Source organism: Scyliorhinus canicula, chromosome 23 (assembly GCF_902713615.1).
Source record: "Scyliorhinus canicula chromosome 23, sScyCan1.1, whole genome shotgun sequence".
NCBI lineage: Eukaryota > Metazoa > Chordata > Chondrichthyes > Carcharhiniformes > Scyliorhinidae > Scyliorhinus > Scyliorhinus canicula.
This window is the reverse complement of record NC_052168.1, coordinates 9471171-9491985: the sequence shown is the minus strand read 5'-3', so window position 1 is coordinate 9491985 and position 20815 is coordinate 9471171. Positions and strand designations below refer to the sequence as shown.

The 20815-nt window shown below is 46.3% G+C and overlaps 1 protein-coding gene across 4 annotated transcripts in view; it reads left to right on the top strand.

Annotated features, from left to right (window-relative positions):
• pold1 (polymerase (DNA directed), delta 1, catalytic subunit) overlaps nucleotides 1-20815 on the top strand; it is a 139456-nt gene that overhangs the window by 92888 nt on the left and 25753 nt on the right. For all 4 annotated transcript variants that reach the window (XM_038783515.1, XM_038783513.1, XM_038783514.1 and 1 more), the window contains exons 21-23: nucleotides 505-657; nucleotides 8105-8207; nucleotides 19724-19856. In XM_038783515.1, the coding sequence (XP_038639443.1) occupies nucleotides 505-657; nucleotides 8105-8207; nucleotides 19724-19856 (389 nt within the window). The remainder of the gene's footprint in view (nucleotides 1-504; nucleotides 658-8104; nucleotides 8208-19723; nucleotides 19857-20815) is intronic.

Here is a 20815-nt window from a genome sequence, read left to right as displayed (position 1 = left end):
GCACTGTTTGAGGTGAATCTCCCTGCCCGTTGAGGTTGGTGCAATTATTTCCTCCCACATTGCCTCACCTCTCCATTGAGTCAATAGATAACCATAAGAATGTCAATACCAGAGGCTGATTTTATTTTTTAAAATAAATTTAGAGTACTCAATTCATTTTTCCAATTAAGGAGCAATTTAGCGTGGCATATCCACCTAGCCTGCACATCTTTGAGTTGTGGGGGCAAAACCCACGCAAACGCGGGGAGAATGTGCAAACTCCACGGACAGTGACCCAGAGCCAGGAACGAACCTGGGACCTCGGCGCCGTGAGGCAGCAGGGCTAACCCAGTGCGCCACCGTGCTGCCCTCAGAGGCTGTTTTTGACTTGCAGAGTTCCATCTGAAGGAGTGACTCTGGGCGACACCTGAAATAGAGACAAAAGCACAAAAAAATAATAATTGCATACATGGGGGCAAAATACACACCAGAGGTCTCACAGGCTACACTTGTATTCTCTAACAGGGATCCAACGGGAGCAGTGGAGCATGCAAAGGAAGTTATCTCCGATTTGTTGTGCAATCGGATTGACACCTCTCAGCTTGTGATTACAAAGGAGCTCACGAGGATGGCTGATGAGTATGCAGGGAAGCAAGCCCACGTGGAGCTGGCAGAAAGGTAGCTTTGTCCGTCTAATTTCAAGACATTTCTCCCCTCCCCTTCTATTTTCCTTGCAGGTGTTGAGTCTTACTAAGGTCTGGATCTACAGGTGTTGGCAGTCCTCAGGTACTTCACTCAAGTATGATGTGGAGATGCCGACGTTGGACTGGGGTGAGCACAGTAAGAAGTCTTACAACACCAGGTTAAAGTCCAATAGGTTTGTTTCAAACACTAGCTTTCGGAGCACTGCTCCTTCCTCAGGTGAATCCTGCGTTAGCAGGCCTGGTCAGTGCAGCCAAATCCAGTTCTGTTCAATCCTGACCTGTATCCCCCACCACCACCACCACCACCACCACCAATCCAGCAAGGAAACGGCACGGGGTAGGAATCATGTTTTTCTATACTCCTGAGCCAGGAGGAAAAGTGGCTGACCCCTTCTGAGCTCAGCTAACTTGGCACTGATCATCTCATCGAAACTTGTTTTGCAGTCGTGACTCAGCGGGGAGCACTCCTGCCTCTGATTCAGACAACTGATGGTTTAAGTTCCTCCCCAGGGACTTGAGCACATAATCTATGCGAGCATTCCAGTGAAATACCGAGAGAGTGCTGCACTGCCGGAAGTGCTGTCTTGAAATGAAATGAAATGAAAATCGCTTATTGTCACAAGTGGGCTTCAAATGAAGTTACTGTGAAAAGCCCCTAGTCGCCACATTCCGGCGCCTGTTCGAGGAGGCTGGTGCGGGAATTGAACCGTGCTGCTGGCCTGCTTGGTCTGCTTTCAGAGCCAGCTATTTAGCCCTGTGCTAAACGAGGCCTGTCTCTCAGATGAGATGGCAAACGTGAGGCCAGGTGTGCTCAATAGATCTCGTGACACTATTTTGGAAGGATGGCAAGGGAGTTCTCCTCGATACCCTGTAAATATTTACCCATCAAACAAACCTCAAAACATAGATTATCTAGTCGTTGCCACTTTGCTGTTTGTGGAACCTGGCTCTGCACAAATTGGCTGCCACGTTCCTGTGTTACAACAGTCACTGCACTTTTTTTAAAAAGCGGCACAAGGAGCGTTGGAAAATCCCACAGTTGTGAAGACACTATGGGCGTGATCTAACGGAAAAGTTTCTAAGTGTGGCGGATTTTGCTGGGAGTTTCCCACCGATTTAGTCGGCGAGTTCCCCACCGCTGTCTAACAACACTTGGTCAATTTTTGGTCTGTGGGGGGGTTTCACACCAGTTTAACCCACACTTGACCACCCAGGTGCCACCGATGATCTGGGAGACCCCCAACGGGTGTGTCTCCACCTGGTCCTCGTTTGTGTGGACCAGTACTGGACGGCGTCCGGCCGGGGCCACCCCAGTGATTGCTCGCCGAATTCAGTTCAAAACCGACTTCAGCGAGCGCGGCTTGGTCACGCCCATTATGTGCGGGATCCTGATCCCGACGCCTCGCGAGATCTGGATAGATACTGCGTGATGTACTGGCTGCCGGGAAGTGTGCGGGGTGGGGGTTCACCCGGCATCTACCGGCCAGGCTCCTGCTCGAGTGTGGCGGGGCCGGTAGATTGCGCCCCATACGTACGCAAGCTCTTTTTAAAATAGTTTTTGAAACACTTTTAACTCGAGTTGATCCCAAAAGGTGGCATGCACAACCTCAGAGCAAAAAGGGGGTTGTTGAACTTCCTGACTGGATACCTGTACGGATAAAGGAAGTGTTTTGACAACTCTTCGTGACTGTGATAATAGCAGGTTCTGAGTTGCCAGAATCCAGTTATGTTGTACGAAGAATAGTCCATTAAGTATATCCGTGGGGAATTGACTGGCAGCGAGCAAATGCAGGCAGGCGCTTTTGTGATGAATTCCCTTCGGGCTTTGAACTTCATGCCAAAGTATCAAAATTGCACGCATTGTTTTGAACAAGTTCAAGCAGATTTGGCTAATATTGCAATACACAGCGGGAATGCCACGTTTGGAAATGCATTTTGTTTTGTTTCCAGCGAGGTGCCAGAATCGTTGACCTGTGTCTTGCAGGAAATGCAGAAATAGCAACTTGAGGCTGGGTCACACAGCAGCTGCAAGACCAGAAGCCGTTGCACAAAATTAAAAAAATGTTGCTTTGAGATGAAATTGCTCAGATTTCCTGTGACCAAAGCGACCTTTGATATGTTTTTTTTAGAAATGTTCAACCACGATTGACGCTGGGGGGAGGGGGGGAAAATGAACCATCCTAATCAATATTTGTAGCGGAAAATGTATTGAAAGAGAAAGATATCTATTTGTATCATGCCTTATTGCATCTCTCCACATGCAATATATTGCTTTGAAATCCACCACCTGGAAAGTTGAGGGCAGCAAGTGCATTGGTAAAACATCGCCTTCAAATTCTTCATTTATGTTGCGTATACATCCCAACTTGGATGTGCATCGCTGTTCAATGTTGCTGGATCAAAATCATGGATCTCTCTCAGTGGGGGTTGCGTGGTTTCTGGTTGGAGTGGAGAGTTTATATACCATAATGCACACAGTATCACAATTGTGTAGAACAAGATGGAAGAACCAGAGGGTCTTTACCTGTCCATCTTTGTTTGTATACTTAGGAAGTAGGGAGAATGAACAAGCGTGGCAAAGCAGGCTCAGTGTTCCAGATGTTCTGTTTTGTTTTTTGTGTCTCTTTTGCTCCCTTTAAAAGAGAGACTTTGGTGCCATTAGTGTAGCTGCCCCAGTCAAAAGTTCACCGAGAATAGAGTTGAATCTTTTGCACAGTGGCACTCTGCCATTATCAGTTGGGGCCATTGTGTATTGAGTCTGAAGAGATAGGAGAGGTCTTGAACGAGTGCTTTTCTTCAGTATTTACGAGTGAGAGGAGCCGTATTGTTGAAGAGGACAATGTGAAACAGACTGGTAAGCTTGAGGAGATACTTGTGTTGGGCATTTTGAAAAACTTGAGGATAGACAAGCCTCCCGGGCCTGACGGGATATATCCAAGGATTCTATGGGAAGCAAGAGATTAAATTGTAGAGCCGTTGGCAATGATCTTTTCGTCCTCACTGTCAACAGGGGTAGTACCAGGGGATTGGAGAGTGGCGAATGTCATGCCCCTGTTCAAAAAAGGGAATAGGGATAACCCTGGGAATTACAGGCCAGTTAGTCTTACTTCGGTGGTAGGCAAAGTAATGGAAAGGGTACTGAGGGATAGGATTTCTGAGCATCTGGAAAGACACTGCTTCATTAGGGATAGTCAGCACGGATTTGTGAGGGGTAGGTCTTGCCTCACAAGCCTTATTGAATTCTGTGGGGAGGTGGCCAAGCACGTGGATGAAGGTAAAGCAGTGGATGTAGTGTATATGGATTTTAGTAAGGCATTTGATAAGGTTCCCCATGGTAGGCTTATGCAGAAGGTAAGGAGGCATGGGATAGTGGGAAATTTGGCCAGTTGGATAACAAACTGGCTAACTGATAGAAGTCAGCGAGTGGTGGTGGATGGCAAATATTTAGCACAGTTACCAGTGGCGTACTGCAGGGATCAGTTCTGGGTCTTCTGCTGTTTGTGATTTTCATTAATGACTTGGATGAGGGAGTTGAAGGGTGGGTCAGTAAATTTGCAGACAATATGAAGATTGGTGGAGTTGTGGATAGTGAGGAATGCTGTTGTCGGCTGCAAAGAGACATAGATAGGATGCAGAGCTGGGCTGAGAAGTGGCAGGTGGAGTTTAACCCTGAAAAGTGTGAGGTTGTCCATTTTGGAAGGACAAAGGTGAATGTGGAATACAGGGTTAATGGTAGGGTTCTTGGCAATGTGGAGCAGAGAGATCTTGGGGTCTATGTTCATAGATCTTTGAAAGTTGCAACTCAAGTGGATAGAGCTATGAAGAAGGCCTATGGTGTGCGAGCATTCATTAGCAGAGGGATTGAATTTAAGAGCCGTGAGGTGATGATGCAGCTGTACAAAACCTTGTGGCCACATTTGGAGTACTGTGTGATGTTCTGGCCGCCTCATTTTAGGAAGGATGTGGAAGCTTTGGAAAACATGCAAAGGATGTTTACCAAGATGTTGCCTGGAACGGAGAGTAGGTCTTACGAGGAAAGGTTGAGAGTGCTAGGCCTTTCTCATTAGAACGGAGAAGGATGAGGGGCGACTTGATAGAGGTTTATAAGATGATCAGGGGAATAGACAGAGTAAACAGTCAGAGACTTTTCCCCCAGGTGGAACAAACCATTACAAGGGGACATAAATTTAAGGTGAATGGTGGAAGATATAGGGAAGATGTCAGAGGTAGGTTCTTTACCCAGAGAGTAGTGGGGGCATGGAATGCACTGCCTGTGGAAGTAGTTGAGTTGGAAACATTGGGGACCTTCAAGCGGCTATTGGATAGACGCATGGATTAAGATAGAATGATGGGGTGTAGATTAATTTGTTCTTGATCTAGGACAAAAGTTCGGCACAACATCATGGGCCGAAGGGCCTGTTCTGTGCTGTATTTTTCTATGTTCTATGCACGCACGCCTACTCCCAAGGGCAGAGGGGCCTCGTGGGTGCAGCTCACTGGACACATTGCTGTCAAACCAAAAAAAAAAGGTACAGAAGTCACGCATCGTTAACAGCAGCCTGGCCCGTTCTCATCGCCCTCGCTTTAGAGCTCATGTCCGATGCAGGTGTTCGGGCAGTGATGTCTTATTTTAGAATTACTCAGACCCACGCAAGGTATTGTGGGGCTTTCCTTTACACAGTTGTGGCTTCTTTGTGGGCAGTGGGTAATCGTTGTAATCAAGACGTCTATTTTTAGTAGCGTTGGCGCTGTTCAATTTTTTTTTCTCTGTCTTTTGCTCTCACATAATCACAAGACTTTTTTCAGATTCATCATGAGCAAGGTTCCCTTCAGTGTGACGGGCATTGTTGAGCAGTATCAGGACCCATCCTCGTCCATGTTTTTGAAGTGAGGGATCAGCCTAGGCAGATCTTTGTAAAACTTTAAGATGTTGCTGCTTTAGAGTTGTCCCTTTCCTTTGTTTTTAAATATCTCACCACCTCTCAGAATAGAATAGAATTTACAGTGCAGAAGGAGGCCATTTGGCCCATCGGGTCTGCACCGCCCTTGGAAAGAGCACCCTACCCAAGCCCACATCTCCACCCTCCCAGTAACCCCACCCAACCTTTTTTGGAACCTAAAGGGCAATTTAGCACGGTCAATCCACATAACCTGCACATCTTTGGACTGTGGGAGGAAATCGGAGCAACCGGAGGAAACCCACGCAGACCCGGGGAGAAGGTGCAGACTCCGCCCAGACAGTGACCCAAGCCGGGAATTGAACTTGGGACCCTGGCGCAGTGAAGCAACAGTGCTAACCACTGTGCTACCATGCCGCAAGTCAGAAAAAATGGAGTGAAAATTTGATGATTTTAAGAAAAATATTAGTTGCCAGTGTTCAGTCTGTCAACTTGGCTTCATTAGTAAATGAACTTGTATCAAAGATAGCACTGATCATTGAGGGAGATGCTTTCCCTCCAGTGTGACATTAATCAGAATGTATCTATGTGCAGCTATTCGTTTGTGTTTGTAATGGGTGTTATGCTTGCTGACCAGGAGAAATAAAGTTATTCTTGGTGAAAAGCATTTCAAGATTCTTCTGCCACTGGGCACGGTGCTATGTAAATGCTATATTTAAAGTGGGGTTTGCGGATAGGAGTAGATAGTGTTTTGAAAACTATAATCTGGGAAATTTCAATCTATCGTGGCAGCTCTAAAACTCTCCCAGTGTATGAGCTTTGTCATGAAATGAAATTAAAATGAAAATCACTTATTGTCATGAGTAGGCTTCAATGAAGTTACTGTGAAAAGCCCCTAGTCGCCACATTCCTGCGCCTGTCCTGGGAGGCTGGTACGGGAATCGAACCGTGCTGCTGGCCTGCTTGGTCTGCTTTGAAAGCCAGTGATTTAGCCTGGTGAGCTAAACCAGCCCCTCATGGACTTCATGGCAAATAATTGGACCTGCTACTTGAGTCCTTTTCCACTGTATCCAGGAAACAGTGGCTAACATAGAATCATAGAATTTACAGTGCAGGAGGAGGCCATTCGGCCCATCAAGTCTGCACCGGCTTTTGGAAAGAGCACCCTACCCAAAGTCAACACCTCCACCCTAACCCCATAACCCAGTAACCCCACCCAACACTTAAGGGCAATTTATCATGGCCACCTAACCTGCACATCTTTGGACTGTGGGAGGAAACCGGAGCACCCGGAGGAAACCCACGCGCACACGGGGAGGATGTGCAGACTCCGCACAGACAGTGACCCAAGCCGGAATCGAACCTGGGACCCTGGAGCTGTGAAGCGATTGTGCTATCCACAATGCTACCGTGCTGCCCCCATTGTGCTAACCATTGTGAAAAATGCAGCTTGCAGTTCCACCTTCAGCTAACCCCGATATGCTTGTGGGACCCTAATATGCTTTTAAATCGATTATGATGGAGAGCTGTTTTAGCAAGAAAGAAAATATCCTTAGTTTTCATTTAACAGTATTCAAATAGCAATTAGAAAGTGCTTGTCATCCTGATTGTTAAATACAGAACTGTCATTAAATACTGAATTTATTTCTTTGCACCCTGCTCTACCGTGCCACGGTCTGTGCTAGGCGAGTTATATTCAGGTAATAACTAGTTTGCGATTACCCCTCGCACTATGCCAAACTGGAGTTTTTCATGTGCTGGCATAGTCTTGCAGATACAACCTCATCTTCAAAAATGTGGACAGCCTACATTGTCATTGCTTCCTGTGTGTTTGGCATTATTCCTAATTTTGATTTGATTTGATTTATTATTGTCACATGTATTAGTGTACAGTGAAGAGCATTGTTTCTTGCATGCTATGCAGACCAATCATACCATACATTTTTTTTAAAATTTAGAGTACCCAATTCATTTTTTCCAATTAAGGGGCAATTTAGCATGGCCAATCCACCTACCCTGCACATCTTTGGGTTGTGGGGGCGAAACCCACGCAAACACGGGGAGAATATGCAAACTCCACACGGACAGTGACCCAGAGCCGGGATCGAACCTGGGACCTCGGCGCCGTGAGGCACAGGGCTAACCCACTGCGCCACCGTGCTGCCCCCAATCATACCATACATCGGGAAGGACGGAGAGACAGCAGAATGGAATGTTACAGTCATAGCTAGGGTGTAGAGGAAAGATCAGTTGAATACGAGGTAGGTCCATTCAAGATTTGATTTTAATTTTGAAAGAGTAAGTCTCCACTTAAGTAGAATGAAGTATCATCTGGGGTCACTATGTCAATCCTACCACAGTGACGTAATTGTGTGCCAGTCAGTGCCAAGTCCACAAAAGTTGGTTAGGAAATAGCAATTAATTTAGACACTTGAATCGTTTGGCAGGAATCAACTTTTAAAACGTAATACCAACTGCAAGTGTGTGTGTTTTGATCCATTTCTGGTCTCTGCCACCACGTAGGATGCGAAAGCGAGATGCTGGCAGTGCGCCTAACCTTGGAGACAGAGTGCCCTATGTGATCGTCAGTGCCGCAAAAGGTGCAGCGGCCTACATGAAGTCTGAGGTACGGATGTTTCACTTTGCTTTTAAGTTTGTTCTCGCGGAGCGGTCAGTCCTGGCAAAGTGGCATTCATGGCCTTTTCCTCGTTCTTTTGGTAAACTAACGGCTTTCGCCTTGAACAACTCCAGTGCTTTTGGTCAGGGTGATCGTGTCCCCCCCCCCCCCCCCCCCCCCCCCCCTGATAGCGTTGGGTGGGGAACGCCAGGAATAATGGGAAAGGATTGGCGCCTTTCAATTCCCCAATCTCCTGAAGCACTCTCGGCCGATCTGATGAACAGGGGCTGGTTTATCTCACTGGGCTAAATCGCTGGCTTTTAAAGTAGACCAAGGCAGGCCAGCAGCACGGTTCGATTCCCGTACCAGCCTCCCCGAACAGGCGCTGGAATGTGGCGACTATGGGCTTTTCACAGTAACTTCATTGAAGCCTACTCGTGACAATAAGCGATTTTCATTTTTCATGATCTTGAAACCACGGCAGCCATTTGAACGCATCGAGATCCCACAAGCAGTAAGAGGTAATTATTGATAATCAGTTGTCAACCTGATGTTGACAGTGAAGGAACGGTGATAGATGCCTAAGTCGGGATGTTAGAGGGAACATTTAACGGTGATTGTGTTCGCTTTGTGCTGCTCCTCTGCCTTGGTGGTAGCCATTTCAGGTTAGATGGTGCTGGTGGTGCACAGTGGTTAGCACTGTTGCCTTAACACACCAGGGACCCGGGTTCGAATCCCGCCTTGGGTCACTGTCTGTGCGGAGTATGCACGTTCTCCCCGTGTCTTTGTGGTTTTTCCCCGGGTGCTCCGGTTTCCTCCCACAAGTCCCGAAAGACGTGCTTGTTAGTTGAATTGGACATTCTGAATTCTCCCTCTGTGCACCCAAACGGGCGGCGTAGTGTGGCGACTAGGGGCTTTTTACAGTAACTTTATTGCAGTGTTAATGTAAGCCTACTTGTGACAATAATAAAGATTAATTTTATTATGTAGTAAACCTGGTTGCTGCTGTGCATTCTCCATGCTGCAATCGCAGTGCACCCGTGGTGGAGAGAGTGGATAGAGAGTTCAGATCAATGGGCAAACACCTGAACCTTGATGGTGTCATACATTTTGCAAGCTTCAGCTGTACCTCTCCAGACAAGTGGCAAATATCCTGATATATTCTTAACTTGAGCAATTTAGGTATTGTGAGATCAGGAGATGAGGTGCTTGCCCTGGGACGCACAACCTCACGCGCCCTTAGTGTGCCTTGGATGTTTTTATTCTGTATGTTGCATAGTGTGCTGTTTTTTTTCTGTGTTTCAGTTTCTAACTCTGTACCTTTTTGATGTCGGGAAATGCAGAGGGAGTTGTAAACAAAGCTGCAGTTGGAGGAACTGTACCAACTGCAACCACAGTGGTTGTTTTTTTTGTGAAAGCTAATGAGTCCCACCCTTTTTTTTCCCTTTTCAATTTTCTACCCATTTGGGGTTCATAGACACCTGCTGCCACCCAGTACCCAAATAAAATGGGTTCTTGGAGCAGTTGGCAGGCCATTCAACCATATAGGGTGCCTGGTCCTCTCCTGCCCAAGTTGCCATATATGCCACACTTTTCAGCAGAGGTTAACAGATGTCAGCTGATGTCCTGGCTGATTTTCCCTCTTCCCAGCTGGTGGATGCTTCATTTGACCAGCAATAGCTCTCTCTCTCTCTCTCTGCAATAGAGAAGCCTGGTAAAAATCTCTTCACTGAGGTGATCCTGCAATGCTTTTACCTGCTCATTCTGCGCTGCTTGCGAAGCCAGGGGTGCAGAGGAATGGAACCAACCACCCAAACGTGCAATCTGAGATTTTGTTTTCCTGTTCCCACCTATCACCTACCCAGCCTCTCCAAAAGGGATGCCATTGCACTCAGGTGAATGCGAGAGAAGTTGAAGTTAGTGACTGGGCCTTCTGAGAGTGTTTTTGGGAACCCTCCCCATTGTGGTATCAGCCATGTAGTGCTTGGGGAAGTGAGCCTTTGAGCACTTGTTCTCTTTTTTCAGTTTTGTGAAAGTATTTCCTTATTTTCTGAACACGTTTAATTAATCACTCAACTTCCTCGGCTCAAAGAGAAAGTTAAGTGGTTTTGGTGTTTGTGTTGTGTGTTGTATCAGGTGTGTTTCCCATCCTACAGTAGTGTAGGGGGATGCCCACATCTATAAAACCTAATAAGGCAAAGAATCTGCAGCCAGCGAGCAAACCACAAGGGAGCTGTGCTTTGTTGTCCATTGCAGCAAGCTACTACCTACTAAAAAGAAAAAAGCCTTTTTTTAAACTATTTCTGCCACTCTTTCTAATAGACGTTTTGAAGTGAAACCCTTTACGCAAGCAGAAGGATCAATAACCAGGGACACGGATTTAAGATAATTAGCAAAGAAACTGGAGGGGCGATGAGATTTTTTTTTTTTTTAAATGTATTCGTTCATGGGATGTGGGCGTCGCAGGCTGTGCCAGCTTTTATTGCCCATCCCTAATTGCCCTTGGGGGGAGAGGGAGGGGGGGGGGGTGTAGCGGAACAGTTAAGAGCCAACCGCATGGCTGTGGGTCTGTAGGCCAGACCGAGTAAGGACGGCAGATTTCCATCCCTAAGGGACATTAGTGAACCAGATAGGTTTTTACGACAATCGACAAAGGTTTCATGGACTTTTAATTTCAGATTTTTTTACTGAATTCAAATTTCGCCGTTTGCAGTGGCGGGATTTGAAGCTGGGTCCCCAGAGCATTACTCTGGGTCTCTAGTTGAATAGTCCAATGACAATACCACTATGCCACCACCTCCCCTGAATACAGTGAGTGATGACGGCCTGGATGCATTACCTGTTAGAGTGGTGAATAAAAATTAGGAGTAACTTTGAAAGAAGAATTGCATATATTCTCAAAGAAAACATTTGTACGGCTATGAGAAAAGAGCAGAGGTAGTGGGACTACATGAAATGAAATGAAAATCGCTTATTGTCACAAGTAGGCTTCAAATGAAGTTACTGTGAAAAGCCCCTAGTCGCCACATTCCGGCGCCTGTTCGGGGAGGCTGGTACGGGAATTGAACCGTGCTGCTGGCCTGCCTTGGTCTGCTACAGCTCTTTCGAAGAGCATGATTGCTGGATGATCTCCTTCTGTACTGTTTGATTCTATGATGACTTTTTCCAGTTTGAGCACTCCCACGGTTGGATGTAGCATGGATTAATGCAGAGCAGGGCTCCCTTTCCTCTGCCCCAGTTTTGTCTCCTTACCCTATTCTCAGAAGTGTGTCCCTACCCCAGAGTTTTCCGCTTCCAAGTTCAGGCATCCTGTCACTCCTCGGTGAGCTTTCCAATTGGTTTTTCACTGAGGGCCCATGTCTACTGGTAGCTGGATTGATACTACGGAAATTCCTTTTGCATAAAAACCTTTACAACCAAATGTCCTTAACAGTTGTTTAAGAGCTCATGCGGAGCAATTGTCAGGGAGTGCTGGGCCATATTGTTGCAACAGAGTTATGTTAGTTACACACTTCTAAGGTACTAATTTAATATTTCTTTTAATAGTGGCGTTTAGGAGAAGGATCAAGCAAAAAGAGTATTTGTGTATTTGTGAAAAATGTGGTAGTTATAAGTACAATTGATTAAAAATTATAATTTTTATTGTCACAAGTAGGCTTACATTAACACTGCAATGAAGTTACTGTGAAAAGCCCCTAGTCGCCACACTCCGGCACCTGTGCGGGTACACGAGGGAGAATTCAGAATGTCAAATTCACCTAACAAGCACGTCTTTCAGGATTGTGGGAGGAAACCGGAGCACCCGGAAGAAACCCATGCAGACTCCGCACATGCCAGGAATCGAACCCTGTCCCCGTAACCCAGTAATCCAACCTATACTTTTTGGACACTCAGGGCAATTTAGCGTGGCCTAACCTGCACATCTCTGGACTGTGGGAGGAAAACGGAGCACCCGGCGGAAACCCACACAGACACGGGGAGAACGTGCAGACTCCGCACAGACAGTGACCCAAGCCGGGAATTGAACCTGGGACCCTGGGGTTGGGAAGCAACAGTGCTAATCGCTGTGCTACCGTGCTCTGAATAGAATTGTTTGGCTACTCTGAAGGCTTATGAAGAAAGGTTAAAAGGCTCCAGCTTTAATCCGTGATCTTTGCAGAGCCAGCCACCGTCGTGAGGATAATTGGGATTGGACAGCAAATGTCGGCCTAGCCAGTGACGCGCACATCCCAGGAAAGAATAAAAGAAAAGCTGATCTCACTTGGGCAGCAATTAGTGGTGGGGCTGGGGAATCCATCTGAGGATCTCCCCTTTTATTTGTTATCTGACATCTTCTTTGGAAAGTATACATGTTAGCTGAGATCAGGCTTCAGTGTGATACCCCTTGCTACTGATAGGCTGCTGACATTTTCCATGTAAGACGACGAGTTAGTAGGGGGCGGTGGTTATGTGGACTTGCGCCCCAGCAAGAACTCAGACGATCGGGGTAGAAAGGAAACGAGCGGGCCAGGCACGTGGTTAGGAAAAGACTGTGGTATCAAATCAAGCAAAACATGAGGTGCCACATCAAAGGTTATAGTGGTTATGGAAAATAACAGCTCATGGTTTGGACGGTATCATATCGGCATGAGTAGAAGATTGACTAGTTAACAAGAAACAGTTGGCATAAATTAGTCTTATTTTTTCTCAGAGGGTCGGGAGCCTTTGGAACTCCCTTCCTAAAAAGGCAGTGGAAACAGCGTCTTTGAATGCTTTTAAAGCAGAAGTAGATAGATTATTTATTTTAATTTTTCCAAGTAAGGGGAATTTTAGCACGGCCAATCCACCTAACCCTGCACATCTTTGGGTTGTGGGGGTGAGACCCACGCAGACACGGGGAGGATGTGCAAACTCCACACAGACAGTGACCCAGAGCCGGGATTGAACCGGGGTCCTCGGCGCCGTGAGGCAGCAGTGCGAAGCACTGTGCCATCATGCCACCCTGGTAGTAAATAGATTATTGACCAGCAAGGCGAGGGAAGGTTATTGGGGGTAGGCGGGAGGTTATAATCAGATCACCATGACCTTATTACATGATGGAGAAGGCTCGGGCGCTCTTGCTCCTAATTTGTGTATTGGTATGAGTAAGAATAAATTTCTTGAGCCAATCCTGAGAGCAATTTATCTCGAAGTAATTTCCTCATTATCTGTCTGTCTTTTCCTTTCTGGATTTGACTGACAATGATGAGCATTTATTGCCCAGCCATGGGGTGTGGCACTTTGTCTTTAACTGGTGAAGTCCCTGTGTTAATTTCCCTCCACAGTTGTGTTGTGGAGGCAATTCTTAAGCTATTGATTCAGTGCCGATTATAGAACAGCCATATTATGTCCAAGTTGGGATGATCTGCAACTTCAGGGGAACTTGGACGTGGTGTTATCCCCATAATGTTGCTGTACTTGTCCTCGCTGATAGAAGTAGCAGGTTTTGAAGTAACCTCTGAACTGCTGCAGCGTATCCTGTCGCTTTTACACAATACAGCCGTGGCGCACGTATATGAACGGAGTGATTACTCAGCTCAGTGATGGCGCACTAACCAAGCCTTGTTTTGGATAGTGTCCAACTTGAGTGTTGCTGTTTTGCGTCATTAATAATAATCTGTATTGTCACAAGTAGGCTTATATTAACACTGCAGTGAAGTTACTGTGAAACCCCTCTAGTCGCCACATTCCGGTGCCTGTTCGGGTTCGCAGAGGGAGAATTCAGAATGTCCAATTCACCTAACAGTAAGTCTTTCGGGACTTGTGGGAGGAAACCGGAGGAAACCCATGCAGACACAGGGAGAACGTGCAATCTCCGCTCAGATACCCGAGCCGGGAATCGAACCCGTGACCCTGGCGCTGTCAAGCAACAGTGCCAAGCACTGTGCTAACGTGCCACCTATTACATTCCTGACTTGTACAAGGCAAAAAAAAGTCCTGAGGAGAGCAGGAGTGAGCTAATTATTACTAATTGCTTGAGCACTGCCCACATTGTTCCTTTCAAAATAAATCTACATTGTGGATCTTCTCTGCAAAGGTGGTCTGTTAATGAAGGGGTTTTGTGCATCCTAAAGTGGTTCCATTCATTTTGATGCAGGACAATCTGTGAGCCACCTAATCTATCTTGACAGCTTTACACTGGCTGAATGCCATTTAATATGTCCCAGGTGTTTGATGACTTCACGCAGTGCTGGTGATGGCACTAAAGCCCAAGGGACAATCCCCATCCCTGAATAATGAAAATAAGTGACCAAGAAGGTTCAGGAGGCAGAAGAATCTTTTTTGAGAATGACATAGCAATAAGGCACACAACTAAAACATTTTCTTCTGATTCAATAAGAGTGAAACGCTCTGTGTTTCATTTCTTGGTTCTACTCTTATCCGTTTCCAATTGAGCAACGTTTTTTTTGAAAATGCTTTTATTAAATTTTTAACATTTTATATAAAATTACAAAAAATACAAACATAAGGATGACATCCGGGCAATAGTAAGGAATGACATCGGTGCTATTGAGGATAAGGTTGAATCCATTTGGGTGGAAATCAGGAATAGTAAGACGAAAAAGTCACTGATAGGAGTAGTCTATAGGCCACCAAATAGTAACGTTATGGTGGGGCAGGCAATAAACAAATAAATATCTGATGCATGTAGAAATGGTACAGCAGTTATCATGGGGTATTTTAATCTACATGTCGATTGGTTTACCAGGTCGGTCAAGGCAGCCTTGAGGAGGAGTTTATAGAATGTATCCGCGATAGCTTCCTATAACAGTATGTAATGGAACCTACGAGGGAACAAGCGGTCCTAGATCTTGTCCCGTGTAATGAGACAGGATTGATTCATGATCTCATGGTTAGGGATCCTCTCGGAAGGAGCGATCACAATATGGTGGAATTTAAAATACAGATGGAGGGTGAGAAGGTAAAATCAAATACTAGTGTTTTGTGCTTAAACAAAGGAGATTACAATGGGATGAGAGAACTAGCTAAGGTAGACTGGGAGCACAGACTTTATGGTTGAGGAACAGTGGAGAACCTTCCAAGCGATTTTTCACAGTGCTCAGCAAAGGTTTATACCAACAAAAGGAAGGACAGTAGAAAGAGGGAAAATCAACCGTGGATATCTAAGGAAATAAGGGAGAGTATCAAATTGAAGGAAAAAGCATACAAAGTGGCAAAGATTGGTGGGAGACTAGAGGACTGGGAAATCTTTAGGGGGCAACAGAAAAGCTACTAAAAAAGCTATAAAGAAGAGTAAGATAGATTATGAGAGTAAACTTCCTCAGACTATAAAAACAGACAGTAAAAGTTTCTACAAATACATAAAACAAAAAAGAGTGGCTACGGTAAATATTGGTCCTTTAGAGCAGTGCTTCTCAAAGTGTGGTACGCGTACCGGTGCCGGTACGCGAGCCATCGTCTGCCGGTACTTGGAGTGTTTCCAGAAAAGAAAGAGACAGTAATCCTGGATTGGCTTGTTTAGCTTACCGGTCCCTGGCACATTGAAAAAAAAACTGCCGGTACGCCACATCAGATAATTTGAGATGCACTGCTTTAGAGGATAAGAAGGGAGTTTTAATAATGGGAGATGAGGAAATGGCTGAGGAACTGAGGAACTGAACATGTTTTTTGGGTCGGTCTTCACAGTGGAAGACACAAATAACATGCCAGTGGCTGATAGAAATGAGGCTATGACAGGTGAGGACCTTGAGAGGATTGTTATCACTAAGGAGGTAGTGATGGGCAAGCTAATGGGGCTAAAGGTAGACAAGTCTCCTGGCCCTGATGGAATACATCCCAGAGTGCTAAAAGAGATGACTAGGGAAATTGCAAATGCACTAGTGATAATTTACCAAAATTCACTAGACTCTGGGGTGGTCCCAGCGGATTGGAAATTAGCAAACGTGACACCACTGTGTAAAAAAGGAGGTAGGCAGAGAGCGGGTAATTATAGGCCAGTGAGCTTAACTTCAGTAGTAGGGAAGATGCTGGAATCTATCATCAAGGAAGAAATAGCGAGGCATCTGGATAGAAATTGGGCAGACGCAGCATGGGTTCATAAAGGGCAGGTCGTGCCTAACTAATTTAGTGGAAGTTTTTGAGGACATTACCAGTGCAGTATATAATGGGGAGCCAATGGATGTGGTATATCTGGATTTCCAGAAAGCTTTTGACAAGGTGCCACACAAAGGTTGCTGCATAAGATAAAGATGCATGGCATTAAGGGTAAAGTAGTAGCACGGATAGAGGATTGGTTAATTAATAGAAAGCAAAGAGTGGGGATTAATGGGTGTTTCTCTGGTTGGCAATCAGTAGCTAGTGGTGTCCCTCAGGGATCCGTGTTGGGCCCACAATTGTTCACAATTTACATAGATGATTTGGAGTTGGGGACCAAGGGCAATGTGTCCAAGTTTGCAGATGACACTAAGATGAGTGGTAAAGTGAAAAGTGCAGAGGATACTGTAAGTCTGCGGAGGGATTTGGATAGGTTAAGTGAATGGGGTAGGGTCTGGCAGATGGAATACAATGTTGACAAATGTGAGGTTATCCATTTTGGTAGGAATAACAGAAAACTGGATTATTATTTAAATGATAAAATATTAAAGCATGCTGCTGTGCAGAGAGACGTGGGTGTGCTAGTGCATGAGTCACAGAAAATTGGTTTACAGGTGCAATAGGTGATTAAGAAGGCAAATGGAATTTTGTCCTTCATTGCCAGAGGGATGGAATTTAAGACTAGGGAGGTTATGCTGCAATTGTATAAGGCGTTAGGTGTGCAGAGGAGATTCACTAGGTTAATCCCAGAGCTGAAGGGGTTGGATTGCGAGGAGAGGTTGAGTAGACTGGGACTGTAGTCATTGGAATTTAGAAGGATGAGGGGGGATCTTATAGAAACATATTAAAATTATGAAGGGAATAGATAGGATAGATGCGGGCAGGTTGTTTCCACTGGCGGGTGAAAGCAGAACTAGGGGGCATAGCCTCAAAATAAGGGGAAGTAGATTTAGGACTGAGTTTAGGAGGAACTTCTTCACCCAAAGGGTTGTGAATCTATGGAATTCCTTGCCCAGTGAAGCAGTTGAAGCTCCTTCATTAAATGTTTTTAAGGTAAAGATAGTTTTTTGAAGAATAAAGGGATTAAGGGTTATGGTGTTCGGGCCGGAAAGTGGAGCTTTCACAAAAGATCAGCCATGATCTCATTGCATGGTGGAGCAGGCTCGAGGGGCCAGATGGCCGACTCCTGCTCCTAGTTCTTATGTTCTTATGTAAACCCTCAACCAAACGGAAACGCCAAATGTAACACATCCTGCCAAGTAACAAATAACCCCTTACTCATTCATTCTCCCCACTCCCCGCTTGTACTCTTCCCCGATCACCCCTCTAACAGATAACAGTGACCAACTCTTTGAAATACAATATAAACAGCCGGCATCTCTGCTAGAACTCTTCAATCGACCCCCTCACGGTCTATTTGACCGTCTCGAGGTGCAGAAACTCCATTCGATCTCTTCGCACGTCGAAGCACTCGGCAGCGTTACCCGCCTGCAGCCCGACAGGATCTACTCGGCGCCACCAACGAGGCAACAGCAACGAAAGGCTCCTGCCCCCATCCGCAGCTCCAGCACATCTGAAACCCCAAAGATAGCCAACAAAGGACAGGTCTCTAGCCCAATATTTAGCACCAACATAGTGCTAAAAAGAGACCTCCAAAAGGGGTACTGTAGCGCAGTGGTTAGCACTGCTGCCTCGCGGCACCAAGGACCTGGGGTCGATCCCAGCCCCGGCTCACTGCCCATATGGAGTTTACACATTCTCCCCGTGTCTACGTGGGTCTCACCCTCACAATCCAAAAGATGTGCGGGGCAGGTGGATAGCCACGCTAAAGTGGCCTTTAATTGGGGGGGGGGGAAAATTGGGTACTCTAAATTTATAGAAATGAAACTCACCAGCAGGACCAGAACGTGTGTGGTGTGTGTGTATGTGTACGTGTGTGGTGTGTGTGTGTATCCGAGCCTTAGTGAGGTGCGCTCGAAACTCTACCTTTAGCTGGAGCAGACTCAGCATCGCACACGACAACGTGCATTCACGTTCCGCAGCGCCTCACTCCATACCTCCTACTCCAATACTGGCCTCAATTTCTCCACCCATTTAGCCTTCACCCCTTCAACCAAACTCAACTCTTCCCCTACGATCTGCTCATACATGCCGGACTGCCCTCCTTCGATCCCGAACAGGAGAGAATCCTCTCCAATGAGGAGGATGGCGGCACCACCGGGAATCCCTTAACAAAGCTCCGTACCTGGAGGTACCCAAACATGTCCGAGCCTGACAGCCCAAATCTCTCCTTCAATTCCTCCAAGCTGGCAAACCGCCCCTCCAGGAATAAATCACCCACTCTTTCCAGCTCTTTCTCTTCTCATGCACCGAATGTGGCTTTCAGCCATGCCGGCTCAAACAGGCGGCTGGCACACACGTGAAGCTGCCCCCAAATTAAAATGCTGCCGGAGCTGCCTCCATGTGTTTAACATGGACACCACCATTGAGTTGGGTGAGTATCTTATCGGAGCAAATGGAAGTGCCGCCCTTACCAATGCCCCAAGCTTGTCCCTCTATGTGGCCCACACCCCCTTCTGGACCCAGAGAGCACCCGGGTCCCCACACCACCCCAACACCTTCTCCACATTGGCCGCCTAGTAATAAAACAGCAAGTTTGGCAGCGCTGGACCCTCTGCCTGCAACCCCCTCTGATGGAATCTCTCTCTCCCCCCCCCCCCCACTGTGGCAACTTTTACTTAAGCGTAGTCAAGTGGTGATGGCCTTGCCGTCTCTCTTCTTATCCCTGGAAAGTGGCAACACGGTATTTCAATCTTCACAAGCAACACAACTTAGCTAGATACTTTTCCTGCGAGCACTTACACATGGGCGGTACAGTAGCACAGTGGTTAGCACTCTTTCTTCACAGCTCCTGGTTCGAATCCCGGCTCGGGTCACTATCTGAGCAGAGTCTGCACATTCTCTCCGTGTCTGCATGGGTTTCCTCCGGCTGCTCCGGTTTCCTCCCCCAGTCCAAAGATGAGCAGGTTAGGCCATGCTAAATTGCCCTGAGTGTCCAAAAAGGATAGGTTGGGTCCGGGGATAGGGTGGAGGTGTGGGTTTAAGTAGGATGCTCTTTCCAAGGGCCGGTGCCGACTCGATGGGCCGAATGGCCTGCTTCTGCACTGTAAATTCTATGATTCTGTGTACTCTTTTTTTTCTCTGCAAACCCACCCTATTTTGAGATGCAGATCAGTTGCGTTACGTCCACTGTTTCCCTGACACTTCTGGCTGGCATAGACCCCAGAGCAAACCTCTCTTGGTTGCTTCGTTTCATTCTGACTTGATACTTTTGTATGGTTGAGTCAAGCCATATAATTTCTCTTAAGCTTTCTACTGTAAAATTTTCTTTCCAGTTTACTAATGTCGTTATTCCCACCATGCCCCCTCTCTCTTTCTCTCTCTCTCTCAAGGATCCAATCTATGTTCTGGAGAACAATATTCCAATTGATACGCAATATTATCTGGAGCAGCAACTTGCAAAACCACTCCTGAGAATCTTCGAGCCCATCTTGGGGGAGGCCAAGGCAGAAACTGTGCTCCTGAGTGAGTAAACCCAAGTCTCGAAGCCTTAAACTCTGGTACAGCGACCAGTTCCACTGAGGAATTATATCTTTCTGATATAGAATTGTCCAGAGTGAAGGGACAACTGTTCAATTACTTTTGGAAGTACAACACCAAAGCATTTCAATGGTGTCGTCGTAAATCTTATGCCTATAGCCATAAATGTGATTGCTGATTCCAGTCTGCTGTTCTCCATAATCCCCGCCCTCTACATCAGTGTTCTTTAAACTTTTTTTACGGGCACCCATTTTTACCAACCGGCCAACTTGCGCTACCCACCATTCTCTCTCACCTTGTTTGCTGCTAACAAAACTGGAGGAAATAGTTTTGGGTCCCTTTGGCCCGCGTACACGCTCCTCCAATGGAACCTGTTGGATGAAGGTGAAGCCTTCCTGTGTCGGGAAGTATGGAGTCTCCATCTGTCCAAAGTTCTGAATTTTTTTCCTGTAAAATGTTATCAAATAAAACCCTCCCGAACTTGTAAAAAAAAAAATTTTTTTTTAAATGAATAAAATAAATGAAACAAAAAAAATTAAATGAATAACCCCCCCCCCCAAACTTGTAAAACAAAAAGCTGCGACCGTTTTTTTTTTTAAAGCCCGATCATCGGAGCACGTGTGCGGCCGCATTTTTTTTTTACATCTTCATGGCCATTTTGAAGGCCGCTTGCAGCCGACTGCTAATAACGGGGATTTGCGCGATCGGGAGCGCCGTGATGGACAGCACCGCGACCCACCCGCGGGTCGCACCCCTGAGTTTGACAATGCCTGCTCTATATGTTTGAGTTTCTCTTGTAATTCATGAGATCACTCAGTGAACAAAAAGTGGGACAGTTTCTGCCGATCGTAAATTTGGTGTCGTCTTGCTCACATGACACCCAATGAGAAATCTGCTGTTCTACATTCACCCCCCCCCCCCCCCCCCCCCCCCCCCCACCTGCC